General features: G+C 45.0%; 2 protein-coding genes across 8 annotated transcripts in view; one reads left to right on the forward strand and one right to left on the reverse strand.

The window, feature by feature from the left end:
- Positions 1-181: 181 nt before the first annotated feature.
- UROD (uroporphyrinogen decarboxylase) lies at positions 182-3,588 on the forward strand. 7 transcript variants are annotated; one of them, XM_032247373.1, is made up of 10 exons: positions 182-330; positions 934-1,046; positions 1,163-1,242; positions 1,295-1,381; positions 1,615-1,812; positions 1,939-2,100; positions 2,462-2,599; positions 2,759-2,859; positions 2,955-3,021; positions 3,350-3,588. In XM_032247373.1, exons 1-10 carry the CDS (start codon positions 311-313, stop codon positions 3,509-3,511), a joined length of 1,128 nt encoding a protein of 375 aa, XP_032103264.1. In that variant the 5' UTR covers positions 182-310; the 3' UTR covers positions 3,512-3,588. The 7 variants fall into 7 exon arrangements, with proteins under 7 accessions (XP_032103264.1, XP_032103265.1, XP_032103269.1 ...); XM_032247374.1 differs by having other exon boundaries at positions 1,319-1,381; XM_032247378.1 differs by lacking the exon at positions 1,939-2,100.
- Positions 3,589-4,660: 1,072 nt separating this feature from the next.
- ZSWIM5 (zinc finger SWIM-type containing 5) overlaps positions 4,661-14,099 on the reverse strand; it is a 190,725-nt gene continuing 181,286 nt past the window's right edge. The window contains exons 12-14 of the mRNA XM_032247380.1: positions 8,914-9,077; positions 8,365-8,446; positions 4,661-7,602 (exon numbers count right to left, since the gene is read on the reverse strand). Of these exons, the coding sequence (XP_032103271.1) occupies positions 6,740-7,602; positions 8,365-8,446; positions 8,914-9,077 (1,109 nt within the window). The 3' untranslated portion in view covers positions 4,661-6,739. The remainder of the gene's footprint in view (positions 7,603-8,364; positions 8,447-8,913; positions 9,078-14,099) is intronic.

A 14,099-nucleotide genomic window follows, 5' to 3' on the forward strand; every position in this document is an offset into this window, starting at 1 on the left:
AGCCTCCGGCATACTCAGACCATCAGATGAGGACAAATACCACATATCACTGTAAGATGTAGTTACAGCGGAGTTCTTTCTTTTGGGCGTTTGTTGTTGCGTCGCTACAACAGACTTTACGGTGAAAAAAGGTAGGGGTCCTACGGGCGGCAGCCAGGGCAGCCCAGGAGCTGTCGCTGGAGTCTGATCATGTGATCTTCAACATGGCGACACCCTTGGTGACCTCCAGAAAGGGGCGGAGCCTAGACTTGACGGGGGCAGGCTCAGATTCAGGTTAAATTGAGGATTGAGCTCGCAGTTACAGCTAACCATGGAAGCGGACGGGTTGGGGTGAGTTCTCCAGAGCACGCGGGGTGGCTAGCTGGGCTTCTAATTTGAGCCTTCCAACTCAGGACTCTATCCCCGTACGCCCCTTTCCCCACCCTGGAGCTCTCTCAACCTGAACTCCGTTAGCTGGGATCTTGAATCCTAAAACCATGGATTTTTGAGACCTTCATCCCAGGGACCTTAATTCAAGGAATGCCTCAGGATTTCCAACCAGGATCTCTATTCTGGGACTATCAACTTTAATTTCTCTTTGACTATCTCCCACCCTGGAAAATCTGTCAGCCCATGAACCAGCCCACTGATAACCCTGTTTCTGAGACTCTAGTCCGAAGACCCCCAGACTATCCTTACTGGGCCTTCATTCCCTACCCCTAGTCCCTCTAGTTGCTTCGAGCTTGGGAGAGTAAGGACTAAGTTGAGAGAAGAGGCCCCAGCGCGGGCCCTTCTAGAGTTTGTGCACCACCTGATAGGCAGAGAGGAGGCGGAACAGGCGGCCTGGAGGAGGTAGATAGCGGTCCTGGACTGAATCGGCCTTATGAACCCGCGCTTTCCCCAGCCTTCAGCCTAGCATACTGACACCTACCCCCACCCCGACCTGATCGCCAGACTTAAGGGTTTTCCGGAGCTGAAGAATGACACATTCCTGCGAGCAGCCTGGGGAGAGGAAACTGACTACACTCCCGTTTGGTGCATGCGCCAGGCAGGCCGTTACTTACCAGGTGAGAGTCAGGGCCTGAAAACCTAGATAAAACTTAGGAGGGTGAAAAGTTTTTGAGGGGCAGGGGAGTACTCTGGAAGGCCTCAAGGCTGAGCCCCGTCTTCCCTCTGTCTCCAGAGTTTAGGGAAACCCGGGCAGCCCAGGACTTTTTCAGCACTTGTCGTTCTCCTGAGGCCTGCTGTGAACTGACTCTGCAGGTGAGGGGTCCACAAAAGAGGGAAAGATTTATGCCTTCAGCTTGCCACCTAGCAACCTGTCTCCTATTTCCTACAGCCACTGCGTCGCTTCCCTCTGGATGCTGCCATCATTTTCTCCGACATCCTTGTTGTACCCCAGGTACCCACTCAAACCTGAACCTGAAATATAATCCAAGGACCCCTTGAAAATCCTATCAGTCCAGTGAAGTTTCAAAATAGGCACTTATCCTAACTGGATGGAGGGAAAAACTAAGGTTGAAAAAGATGAGTTTGGCAGTTTTATTCTCCTTTTCCTTCTCCTGGAATGGGCTGAACAGAATCTTTCCTCCTGGAGTTCCATTTTGGGAACGAAGATGTTTTCCCCCCATCCAGGCACTGGGCATGGAGGTGACCATGGTACCTGGCAAAGGACCCAGCTTCCCAGAGCCATTAAGAGAAGAGCGGGACCTAGAGCGCCTACGGGATCCAGCAGTGGTAGCCTCTGAGCTAGGCTATGTGTTCCAAGCCATCACCCTTACCCGACAGCGACTGGCTGGACGTGTGCCGCTGATTGGCTTTGCTGGTGCCCCAGTAATGTGGGACAGGGCAGGGACTGGGGGCATGGGGAGATCACTCTGGCAGGTCTGGGGTAGACAAAGGAATGAAGTATCAGTCTGGCTTCTGCACTTATGACACCAACTTTCTATCCTTCTGTAGTGGACCCTGATGGCATACATGGTTGAGGGTGGTGGATCAAGCACCATGGCTCAGGCCAAGCGCTGGCTCTATCAGAGACCTCAGGCCAGTCACCAGCTGCTTCGCATCCTCACTGATGCTCTGATCCCATATCTGGTAGGACAAGTGGTGGCTGGTGCCCAGGTGAGTCCTGAGAAAGAGACAAATAGGCTGGGATTTGGTCTGTAAGGACCAGAGGCAAGAGTGTCCTAAACCTGAGAGGGCAGTCTTAATGCCACGCATGAAAGAACCTTGGCCTCCAATGATCTAGCTGAGCATTCAAGCTCATGCTAACACTGGCAGTGGGGCTTAATGCTCTGAGTATTCAGAGACCAAAGCTAGTGCTGGGATGTAAAGAAAATATAACTTATTACTATTATTATTTTACTGGAACAGTATCAGGGATTGAAGTCATCTGGGGAAAATTGAGGTGGATTTTGTATATGGGGCCTGACGTGCTTCCTCTTTGTGTTACATGTTTCTCTTCACCATACCCTACCTGTAGGCATTGCAGCTGTTTGAGTCCCATGCAGGGCATCTTGGCCCACATCTCTTCAACAAGTTTGCACTGCCCTACATCCGTGATGTGGCCAAGCAAGTGAAGGCCAGGTTGCAGGAAGCAGGCCTGGCACCAGTGCCCATGGTGAGGACTGGGATGGGTTGAGTGAAGGTGAGCCTGTGGAGCTTTCAGGCTAAGTCCTGCATGGACTGGAGTGACCATTGGAGGGCAGCAGAGGTACAGCCAAGAAAGATTAGTGGTGGTAGCAAGGCCCTCTGTAGCCTGTGATCTGCTTTTTTCCAGATCATCTTTGCTAAGGATGGGCATTTTGCCCTGGAGGAGCTGGCCCAAGCTGGCTATGAGGTAGTTGGGCTTGACTGGACAGTGGCCCCAAAGAAAGCCCGGTAAGCCATGGAAGGGTGAGGCCTTGAGGCTGAGGTGAGGGTGGGAAGCTGCCATATATGCAGTTACTAGAACGTGGCACTGGCTTTGCTTCCAGGGAGCGTGTGGGGAAGACGGTGACATTGCAGGGTAACCTGGACCCCTGTGCCCTGTATGCATCTGAGGTAACAGCCAGGGCCTCTCTGTGTGTCTGAGTTTCTGTGCACTCCTGCGGATATGGTTGTATTATTCTGTGTGTACTTTTTTTATGCCTGTCTGTCCTCTCCTACTCTGTATGTACAACATAAGCCCTAGCAAGGCTGGACTTTTTGTTGCTGTTCATTTGTGTTTATGCTTCATGCCTGGCCCATATTAGGCATCTGATAAATTTTATCGAATGAATGAGTTCACACTGAGTAGAAGCATGCCTGCATATGTGTTTGTCACTAGTATGTATAGAAAGGACAGAGGCTTGCTGGCCCTCTTGTAGCCAGTGCCGTCTTGGTCCCCCAGGAGGAGATTGGACAGCTGGTGAAGCAGATGCTGGATGACTTTGGACCACAACGCTACATTGCCAACCTGGGCCATGGGCTTTATCCTGACATGGACCCAGAACACGTGGGCGCCTTTGTGGATGCTGTGCATAGACACTCACGTCTACTTCGACAGAACTGAGTGCATACATTTACCCTCAAGTACCACTTACATAGATGATTGATTGTTTCTAGGACAATAAAAGTTTCAGAGTTGAACTATTGTGTAGTTTTGTTTGTGAAAGACTTATGCCCATATCCTCAGTTGCTTCTTAGCCTCTGTTCCTTCCCTGGGAACTCTCTCTATATCCTCTTCACAAGTCACGGGGGTTAGGTATCAGTGAATATGTACTATAGCACTTAAGGGTCCTCATTCCCATCTTACTCTCAGATACCTAAGTCCCAGAACTACATGATGTAGGGTAGAGCTTCCTAGCAGTTCAAGTTGCGACATCTGGCAGAAAAATGGGTGGGGCCAAGCAAGCCTCTGTCCTTTCTATACATACTAGTGACAAACACATATGCAGGCATGCTTCTACTCAGTGTGAACTCATTCATTCGATAAAATTTATCAGATGCCTAATATGGGCCAGGCATGAAGCATAAACACAAATGAACAGCAACAAAAAGTCCAGCCTTGCTAGGGCTTATGTTGTACATACAGAGTAGGAGAGGACAGACAGGCATAAAAAACGTACACACAGAATAATACAACCATATCCGCAGGAGTGCACAGATATACAGCATATAAAGGCCAAATTGATAGGGCTTTATGTCTGAGGAAGAAGGGAAGAATACATCAAAGAGGAGCACAGAAGGAGTTAGAACACTTCAGAGAAGGATGGGAAAGAAGATGGAGTCTAGGTGAGCAGGGAGAAGCTGAGGGAACCTCAGCTTTCACACCAAAAGATAGGGAGGACATCAAGGCTCAGAGCTAGGTTGCTTAGGATTGGAGCTTTAGACAAGTCCATCATCACCAAGGCAAGAAGTCCTCTGAAACCAAAAGACCCTCTGGCACTCAGGTTGCTTTATATTCTTTTCTGAGCAACCCCTTTAATTTTCTCAAGATCTTGGTGTTTCTACCCATCCTGGTGGGACCTGCTTCCCAGAACAAGGATCTGAGGTGTCTGTAAGCTCTGGAGAAGGGTCTGGTATAGCAAATTCTTTATCATTCTGTATCCCTTTGGACCACTAGGAGCCCAGTGTGCTGCAGGCTGAACCAGCTCCCTGGCCCAGCCAGGGCAATGCAGAAGGGAGAGATGGGTTTCATTTATTGAGAGAACACAATTTCTGCTTTTAGAAAAATGATCTTTTATGTGATCCACGATTTATTCATAGAAAAGCACTGTGAATTCACACACTTGCTAAAAAAGGGCAACTGTGATACAGAAATGAGAGTGGCTTCTCTCTTTTTAACCAACCCATTGGGCTGAGATGTAGGGGCCCTTGGCTGGACAGTAAGACTTGAGTAGCCACAAACGGCAAATACAACTTCTTGGTCAGTTTGGAGTAAAAAAGGTGACAGTTTGTCAAAAAAAAAGAAAAAAAAGTAAAGTGGATGAAGTTCTTAGTTCACAGTCTAGCTATACCACCCTTTCCCTATCAACTCCCACCCCCAACTCAGGAACTAAGACATAAAACAGTTAACACCAAGACAGTGGCATCCAACTGACTCTTCTGAATGCCATTGCTACCTCCTATAACAATTCCAGGCTGAACATAGTGGTCAGGAAGGTAGCAGGAACATGATACACTGTGGAGGTCTGCCAGGGCTAAGACAGGGCTGCCCACTGGGGCTAGAAATTAGGAAGGGAGAGATTAAGTGCAGACCAGCCCTGCTTCCCAGGACAAGGCTCAAGTCAGTGAGTAATAAGACTGTGACAAGAGCAGGCAGAGGAAGCTTGAGGTAGAAAGCAGGGGCAGAAAGCAAGTATGGGGCGAGAAGAGAACCATGGAGCTAAAGCAGCCAGTCTGATGGCAGAGGGAGACTGGTGCTTAGAAGCTTGTTTGGTGAGAGAATGAACAGAGGAGGCACAGAGATGGGGAACAAACGTTTAGCTGGTGAGACAGATTTAAGAGGAATGGGGCAGAGAAATCTGGCAAAAAGAAAGGACACATTCAGGCAGATCCTTAAGCATGAATACACAGACATCCCTACATGCAGAAACACTCAGTTACACATATAAGGACATGGATGCATGGGACAATAAAAGTTTCAGAGTTGAACTATTGTGTAGTTCAAGCATACACACAGACACAAATGTATTTATACACATGCACTCGTGTGCCCATATACACACACAAAACATGCACAAACAGTGCATTTACACATAGATGTGCATCCTCACATGTGTGCAAAATGTGTATATCCTCACACAGAAACCCACAGTCCAGTATGCACATATTCACACAGGAATACAGCCATAAACTGAAACAGATACACACACATATATGTGCACATGCAGACAGGCATGCACAGATATATCTATGCACAGACACAGGTACTTAGCCATACAGATACACACACACATGATAATAGATGAAACCACATACTCTCTAACACAAAGATGACCAGAGTAGATGAATATTATGAACCCAGTGGCTTCCCGGACCTTCATCTTCTCCCTGCACTTGTTTCACAGGTGTTCAGCAGGCTCCTGAAGAGGCTGTGTGAGGCAGGAGCTTTAATGTCTAAGTCCAGTCCTGGCCTCTGTCCCTCACCCATCACTGGGCTATAAATCCCCGTCTGTAGGCAGGGGATTCTGCATAGACTAGACTTGGGATTGATTCTAACTGGCCATTTTTCTCCTTGGCAACCCCACTCTTCCACTGCTACCAGCATACACTTTGCAAGGGAAACCTGAGAAATGGTTGTGAGTCTCCTCAGAAAATAAGCATATCCTCCCACCCATAGCTACTTCAAGTGCCCATCAAATCAGAACCAGAATTATAAATAGTTACAACTTTACAATAATTGGCAACACATATGCTATAGTATTTACAGTACCATAAATGTCTGTTTCTCTGGTTAAGCAATCCCTGAGACGGAACAGTGTTCTGTGTTTGCCAAGGAAGTCAAGGCCAATGCCCAGGACATGCAGGATATAGGGGCATGAGGTGGCATGTTGCGGGGTTTCTGGTCGATCTGCAGGGCTCAGCTCATCCATGAACAGTGGGCTGTGGCAAGAAGCTTGCCAAGGTAGGCATATCGACTAGAGTTGGATTCTCCCCATCCTTAGCCCTGTGGTCCTTTGGCCTAAGCCATAGGTGCTCAGAGTCCTCTCAGGGTGAACAAATGTTTCAGTGTCCTTGGTCTGTCCTGATACTACCTGGGAACCCAGGCTGCCCTGGCAGTGAGCTATCTGCTTTCTCAGCCAAAGCGCTCTCGCACCAGCAGCATCAGCTTTTTCTTGCCTTTGTAGATCTGTTTGAGGTTGTCAATGAACTGGGCAAACTGCAGGTGGCCATCCTGGGGCAGCAGGAAGGTCTCCCGAGCCTTGCTTAGAAACTCAATGAACTCTCCGTAGTGGCGAGGGCTGATGTGTGTTAGGCGTGAGTGTGTAGTGTTGATATAGGCATTGATGGTGGCATCCAGCAACTGGCGCAGTGGAGCTTTGTCAGTGGACATGAGCTTTCCAGAGCTGCGGCGGCCTGGGATGCCGGCCAGGCCAGGTGCAGTCACTGTGCAGCGTCGTAGGATGTCTGAAAGCACTGTGGCACAGTGCACACTCTTCACCACCAGGGGGATGAGAGCTGCCAGCTCATTCTTGCCCAGAGAGTGGCTGAGAGCACAAGCCCAGAGCACATCATTGATGGCTGGGTGAGTATCCTGGTTGTAGGCCAGGTTAAGATGGCTCATGGCCAATGAGGCCAGCTTGAAGGCACGTAGTGGATAACCACGGAGCTCCATGTAGCGGGCAATGGTGAACAGCTGTGAATGGGTCATGCCACCAGCAGCAGCATCAATGGCAATCTGGTAGGCTGCCTCAAAGGCAATGTGGTCTTTCTCACAGAGTGTAAGGGCTGACAGGGCACAGCTCTGTGGATCCTTCATAGCACACTGCAGGGCCAGTGTGCGAGCGCAGCTGGCCAGTTCCTCCCGCTGTGGATAGTCAAGACTGAGGCGCAGGGTAGTGGTGTGGGATACAGCTGTGGCAGCTACAATACTAGTAGCCTCAGTAGGGGTGAAGAGTGTGTACCAGCTTTGCAAGATGCTCACCAGGGCCCGCACACCTGTCAGGGAGAGCCTGAGCTCAGCCGTGGCCATCTGAGTCCTGATTCAGGTCTGCCCAGATTACCATTGGGATTTGAACTTGGCCTGCAGAGATGAGTTCTCCCTCCTCAGCAACGTTGAGATGATTTGAGGCAAACCAGGGCAAGGAGAGGATCCCAGATGGCCAGACCCTGTTTGGGGTCTCTTCCTATCCCTTCCTTCCCCAGGTCAGAGGGTTGAAGGTTTCTGCAGGTGCTCTTAACCCCTCACAAGGATGGGGCAGTAGAGCCTGGGGTTTGCTTGCCCTGAGGCATGGGTTACAGATCTGCCAGGGATTCTAGCTGAAGTGGGGCCTCTTAAGGTAGAGTCTTGTGCTGGGGCTTTGGGCTTTAAAAGAGTCCTGAGCCTCCAAGTTGTCTGGGGTTTCTCACAAACATGGACAGAGATGGGGACCAAACCACTGGGCCCACTACCTCCCAAGGGAGCCCTTGAGTAGCAGCTGAAAATTCATTCTCATAGACACGTCTCTGATGAGAGGATCAAAGTGCTGCTGACATCAGGATATGACGGCAAGGGGGATGGGGGAATGAACAGGATATGGTTCAAGCAGTGAGGACAGGGCTTGGGCTGGGTGAACAGAGGCCATCTTCTACCAGCAGCCCCATCCTTTCTTAGGCCGTCAGGAATAGGAATATGAGAGTTCTAAGGATTCACTGTCCTGTCCCAAGAGTAGGGCCTAGAAACTCCTTTTCCCTGGGGGTAGAGGGAGGTGGGAGACTCACCCACTTCTGTAGCACAGGTCACCAACCATCGTACCATCTCCCTGCGTCTCCAATTAAGGGTTGATAAGGTCATCCGCATCACCTGGGCACAAAAGAGGCCTTGCCAGTGGGCCATGCCTAACTGTTGTGACCTCTCTTTCCCCTTGCCATTCATTTATGCAACAAATATTTTCTGGTGCTTTAAACAGTGGTTTCTCCCCGATAAAGTACAAGTTTAATTTCTTTCCCAGCCCTCCCACCAATCAGAGAGGAGGCTTCTCTGATGATCTGCAGAAAGTCCTTATTATCATACCTTGCTTAACTTGTAGGAATAGGGAGGAAGAGAGAAGACAGGGACCCCACAGAGCCTAAAGCTATATCTTGCTTCTGGCCTTAAAAGTGGAGCCCAATTTATGAAATTCTTGCCTTTTCCCTAGTCTAGAACTTGTGTTCTGGGCACAAAGAAGGAACCAGGCTTGGTCTATGCCCAGTCTTCCGCAGATCTTATCTTCTGCCAATTGTCACTAGGTCAGAAGTCTAAATTGGGGATGGCTCAATCTTCCTCCATACCTGTAACCCAAGTTCCAGGGCAACGTTGAGCAGAGTGCTGTCAGTACTACTGTCAGTGGGAGTAGCAATCTTGAATGCATCTTGGGCCAGTTTGAAGATAAGGGAGGAAGAATGAATGTGCTTCTGTATTGCTTCCAGAATTGTTCGGAGTCTCAAAGTGTCTCCTATAAGTGCAAAGAAAAGGTGCAGAATCTGTTTTAAAGTTTTCCTAAACAGTCAGCTGATCACAACAGGTACTGGTTGAACTGGCTGCTATCAATTCATTGAATGCTTCTGAATGCTGCTGGCCCTTCTGGGTTATCAAGCTATCACTACTAAACATATCTGAGGCTCCTTCCTTCCCCAGACCCCACGGGAATCCTATTCTCTCCACCTTTTAATCTGTCTCTACCTAATACCCTCTAACCCCACGATCTTTAGGTACCAGAAATAATTTTCTTGAATATCTGAATTTTCAGAGCTACTTATACAGTGGACAGAAAGCCACATTACTGCCAAAAAGAATGCAAGTCCCACTGTCTGCTTCTCACTACAGCTCCCTGGAGCAAAAAGGAGCTGTGCTACCCCCTACCATTCAATAGGCAGGGATTCTATACAAAGCACAAAGAGTTAAGGAATATAACATCATATGAAGTGAAGGTTGCTGGATGAAGACAGTAGTGCATGAAAGACTGTTATATCTTATAAAGGTCAAATATGTTAAAGACAGAACAAAAAGTAAGCTTTATGTTTTGCTTTGTAACTGTTGATAAAGTCAGAGGAGAAATGATTTGACTATAGGCTTTGGAGTAAAACACATTGGGGACTGAGCCTGGTTCAGCCATTTAAGAGTCTAATAACTTCAGGCATCGTGGCTCTTGCCTGTAATCCCAGCACTCTGGGAGACTGAAGTGGGTGAATCAGTTGAAGTCAGGAGTTCAAGACCAGCCTGGCCAACATGGTGAAACCCTGATTCTATTTAAAAAATACAAAAATTAGCCAGGCATGGTGGCGTGCGCCTATAGTCCCAGCTACTCAGGAGGCTGAGGCAGGAGAATCACTTGAATCCGGGAGGCAGAGGTTGCAGTGAGCCAAGACTGAGTCACTGCATTACAGCCTGGATGACACAGCAAGACTCTGTCTCTAAAAAAAAAAAAAAAAAAGTTCAATAACTTCATTTACAAAATGGAAATAATAACCTTTAGGATTGTTGTGAGAATTATAAACAATTTGTAATATTCTATGATTCTATTTTAATAAAAAATAAGATACATAGTGTATGTGCATATATATGAATAGAAAATCTCCAGGAATGTTTATACCATTGTCTTATTAATAGTTGTTTCTGGGTGCTAGGATTATGCAAGAGATTTCCTTTATTCTTCTATTATCTTTAAAAATAATTTTTTAAGTTAATAGACTATGTCTTTAGAGCAGTTTCAGGTTTACTGGAAATTGATCAGATAGTACAGAGAGTTCCCATATATCCTCTATTATTAACATCTTATATTAGTGTGGTATGTTTGATAAACCAATATAAATACAGTAATCCCTCAGCATCTGTGGGGATTGATTCCATGACTGCCCTTGGATACCAAAATCTGAGGATGCTCAAGTCTCTCATAACCTGCCATACCTTCCCATATACTTTAAATCACCTCTAGATTACTTATAATATCGAACAGAATGCCTATACATCATATCATGTGAATTCAATATAGTACCCATGCGCCCAACAAATTAGTTTTGCTTTTTGGAACTTTGAGGATTTTTTTTTCCTGAATATTTTTGATCCATGGTTTGCTGAATACACGGATGCAGAACCACAGACACAGAGGGCTGTGTACATTAGAGGGCTGACTGTACATTATTATTAGTATGGTACATTTGATGAACCAATGTTTATATATTATTAACTGAAATCCACAGTTTACATTAGGGTTCACTCTGTGTTATACAGTTGTATGGGTTTTGACAAATGTATGTTATTAATCCATGATTACAGTGTCATATAGAATAGTTTCACTTCTTTTCTTCTTTTTTTTTTTGAGACAGAGTCTTGCTCTGTCACCAGGCGCCAGGCTGGAGTGCAGTGGCATGATCTCGGCTCAATACAACCTCCATCTCCCGGGTTGAAGCAATTCTCCTGCCTCAGCCTCCCGAGTAGCTGGGACTACAGGTGCACACCACCACGCCCAGCTAATTTTTGTATTTTTTAGTAGAGACAGGGTTTCACCATGTTGGCCAGGATGGTTTCGATCTCTTGACCTTGTGATCTGCCCGCCTGGGCCTCCCAAAGTGCAGGGATTACAGGTGTGAGCCACTGCGCCCGGCAGAATAGTTTCACTCTCTAAAAATCTGCTGTTTTCTATCTGTTCATTTCTTTCCTGTTCATTCCTTTCTCCATTCCCTCTGATTTCCTGGCAACTATTGATTTTTTTACTGTCTTCATAGTTTTGCCTTTACCAGAGTATCATATACTTGGAATCATACAGTAAGTAGCCTTTTCAGACTGGCTTTTTTCTTTCTTCTATTTATTTATTTATTTTAACTTAAAGACCAGTGTGATAACACAGATTGGTTTCTTAGAATATGCAATACATATTTAAGGTTCCTCTATATCTTTTTTTTCTTCCCCTCAGAGTTTACAACCAAAACTTCCATGTCTTGTGTGTGTGTGTGTGTGTGTGTGTGTGTGTGTGTGTGGCTTGAGAAGCCATGTCTTTTTATTTAGAAATAATAATCAATTCTTTGGATATACCATAATTTATTTATCCATTCATCTTTTGAAGAACATCTTGGTTGCTTCCAGTCTGGAGCAATTATAAATAAAGATGCTATGAACATTCATGTGCAGGTTTTTGTGTAGACATGTTTTCAAATAGGGTAAATACCTAGGAGCATGACTGTTAGGTCATACAGTAAGATTACGTTGAGCTTTGTTAAAAAAAAAAAAAATGTCAAACTGTCTTCTAAAGTAGCTGTACCATTTTGTATTCCCACCAGCAATGAATAAGAGTTGCTGTTGTTTCACATCCTTGCCAGCATTTGGTGCTGTCAGTGTTTTGGATTTTAGCCATCCTAGTATTGTGTAATGATATCTCACTGTAGTTTTAATTTGTAATTCACTAATGACATATAATGTTGAGCATTATTTCATATGCTTGTTTGCTATCTGTATATCTTCTTTGGTGAGGTGTCTCTCCAAATCTTTAGCCCATTTTAAAATTGAGTTGTTTTCTTATTGTTGAGTTTTAAGAGTTTTTTGTATATTTGGGATATAAGTCCTTTATCAGATATGTTTTTCAAATATTTTCTCCCAGTCTGTTTGTATTTTTATTTTCTTTATAGTTTTTCTTTTCTTTTCTTTTCTTTTCTTTTCTTTTTGAGACAGAGTCTCAGTCTTGTCATCCAGGCTGGAGTGCAATGGCATGATCTTGACTCACTGCAACCTCTGCCTCCTGGGTTCAAGCAATTCTCCTTCCTCAGTCTCCTGAGTAGTTGGGACTACAGGAATACACCACCACTCCTGGCTAATTTTTTTTTTTTTTTTTTTTTTGTATTTTTAGTAGACACAGGGTTTCACCATGTTGACCAGGCTGGTCTCGAACTCCTGACCTCAGGTGATCCGCCCGCCTTCCCAAAGTGCTGGGATTATAGGCATGAGCCACCGCGCCCGGCCTCTTTACAGTTTTTCATGGATATAAATTCTGAATTTTAATGAATTCAAACTACTCATTTTTTTTCTTTCATGATTGTGCTTTCGGTGTTATATCTAAAAAGTCATCGTCAAACCCCAAATTACCTAAATTTTCTTTTTTTTTTAGATAAAATTTATAGTGCTAATTGCTGGTAACAAATTACCTAAATTTTCTTTTTTCTTTAGATAAAATTTATAGTGCTAATTGCTGGTAACAAATTACCTAAATTTTCTCCTAGATTATCCCCTAGAATTTTTGTTTTGTTTTGTTTTTGTTTTGTTTTGTTTTGTTTTGAGACAGAGTCTTACTCTGTCGCCCAGGCTGAAGTGCAATGGTGTGATTTCGGCTCACTGCAACTTCTGCCTCAAGCAATTTTCCTGCCTTAGCCTCCCGAGTAGCTGGGATTACAGGTGCGTGACACCATGCCCGGCTAATTTTTGTATTTTTAGTGGAGATGGGATTTCACCATGTTGGCCAGGCTGGTCTTAAACTCCTGACCTCAGATGATCCGCTCACCTTGGCTTCCCAAAGTGCTGGGATTACAGGTGTGAGACACTGAACCTGGCCATCCTCTAGAAATTTTATAGTTTTGTGTTTTACCTTTAGGTCTATGATCCATTTTGAGTTAATTTTTGTGAAACGTCGAAGGTGTCTATATTAATTTCTTTTTGCATGTCAATGTCCAGATTTTCTAGCACCATTTGTTGAAAAGACAGTCTTCCACTCCTTTCTCAGTATTAGTTGACTATATTTGTGTGAGTCTATTTCTGAGCTTTCAATTTTGTTCCATTGATCTATTTGTCAGTTTTTTCAAAGTACTACAATGTCTTGATTACTGTAATATTATAGTAAGTGTTTCCACTGGGTAGTGTCTGGTCTCTGACTTGTTCTTTTTCAGTATTATCTTGGCTATTCTAGGTCTTTTGCTTTTCCACATAAAGTTTAGAAAGAGTTTGTTAATAGGCACAAAATAAATTGCTAGGATTTTGATTGGGATTGTGTTAAATCTATAGACCAAGTTGGGAAGAACTGGCCTCCTAATACACAGTCTTATTATCCATGAACATGGACTATTTCTATTTATTTAGATCATCTTTGATTTTTTCATCCAAGTTTTACGGTTTTCCTTATATTGATCTTGCACATATTTTGTTAGATTGATTCCTAAGTACTTCATTTTTGGGGTGCAAATGTAAATGGTACTGTGATTTTAATTTCAAATTCCAATTGTTGTTTGCTGGCATATAGAAAAGCAATTGAATTGTGTGTGTATGTATATATGTCTGTGTGTGTGTATATATGTGTATATATCTTTATATATATGTGTATATATATACAGGTATATACACATATATACACACACACACACACACACACACATATACATATATATACACACACACACACACACTTTTTTTTGAGATGGAGACTCGCTCTGTTGCCAGGCTGGAGTGCAATGGTGTGATCTTGGTTCACTGCAACTTCTGCCTCCTGGGTTCAAGCGAT

The sequence above is a fragment of the Sapajus apella genome, unplaced genomic scaffold (assembly GCF_009761245.1).
Source record: "Sapajus apella isolate SASKATOON/1434 unplaced genomic scaffold, GSC_monkey_1.0 scaffold62, whole genome shotgun sequence".
Lineage (NCBI taxonomy): Eukaryota > Metazoa > Chordata > Mammalia > Primates > Cebidae > Sapajus > Sapajus apella.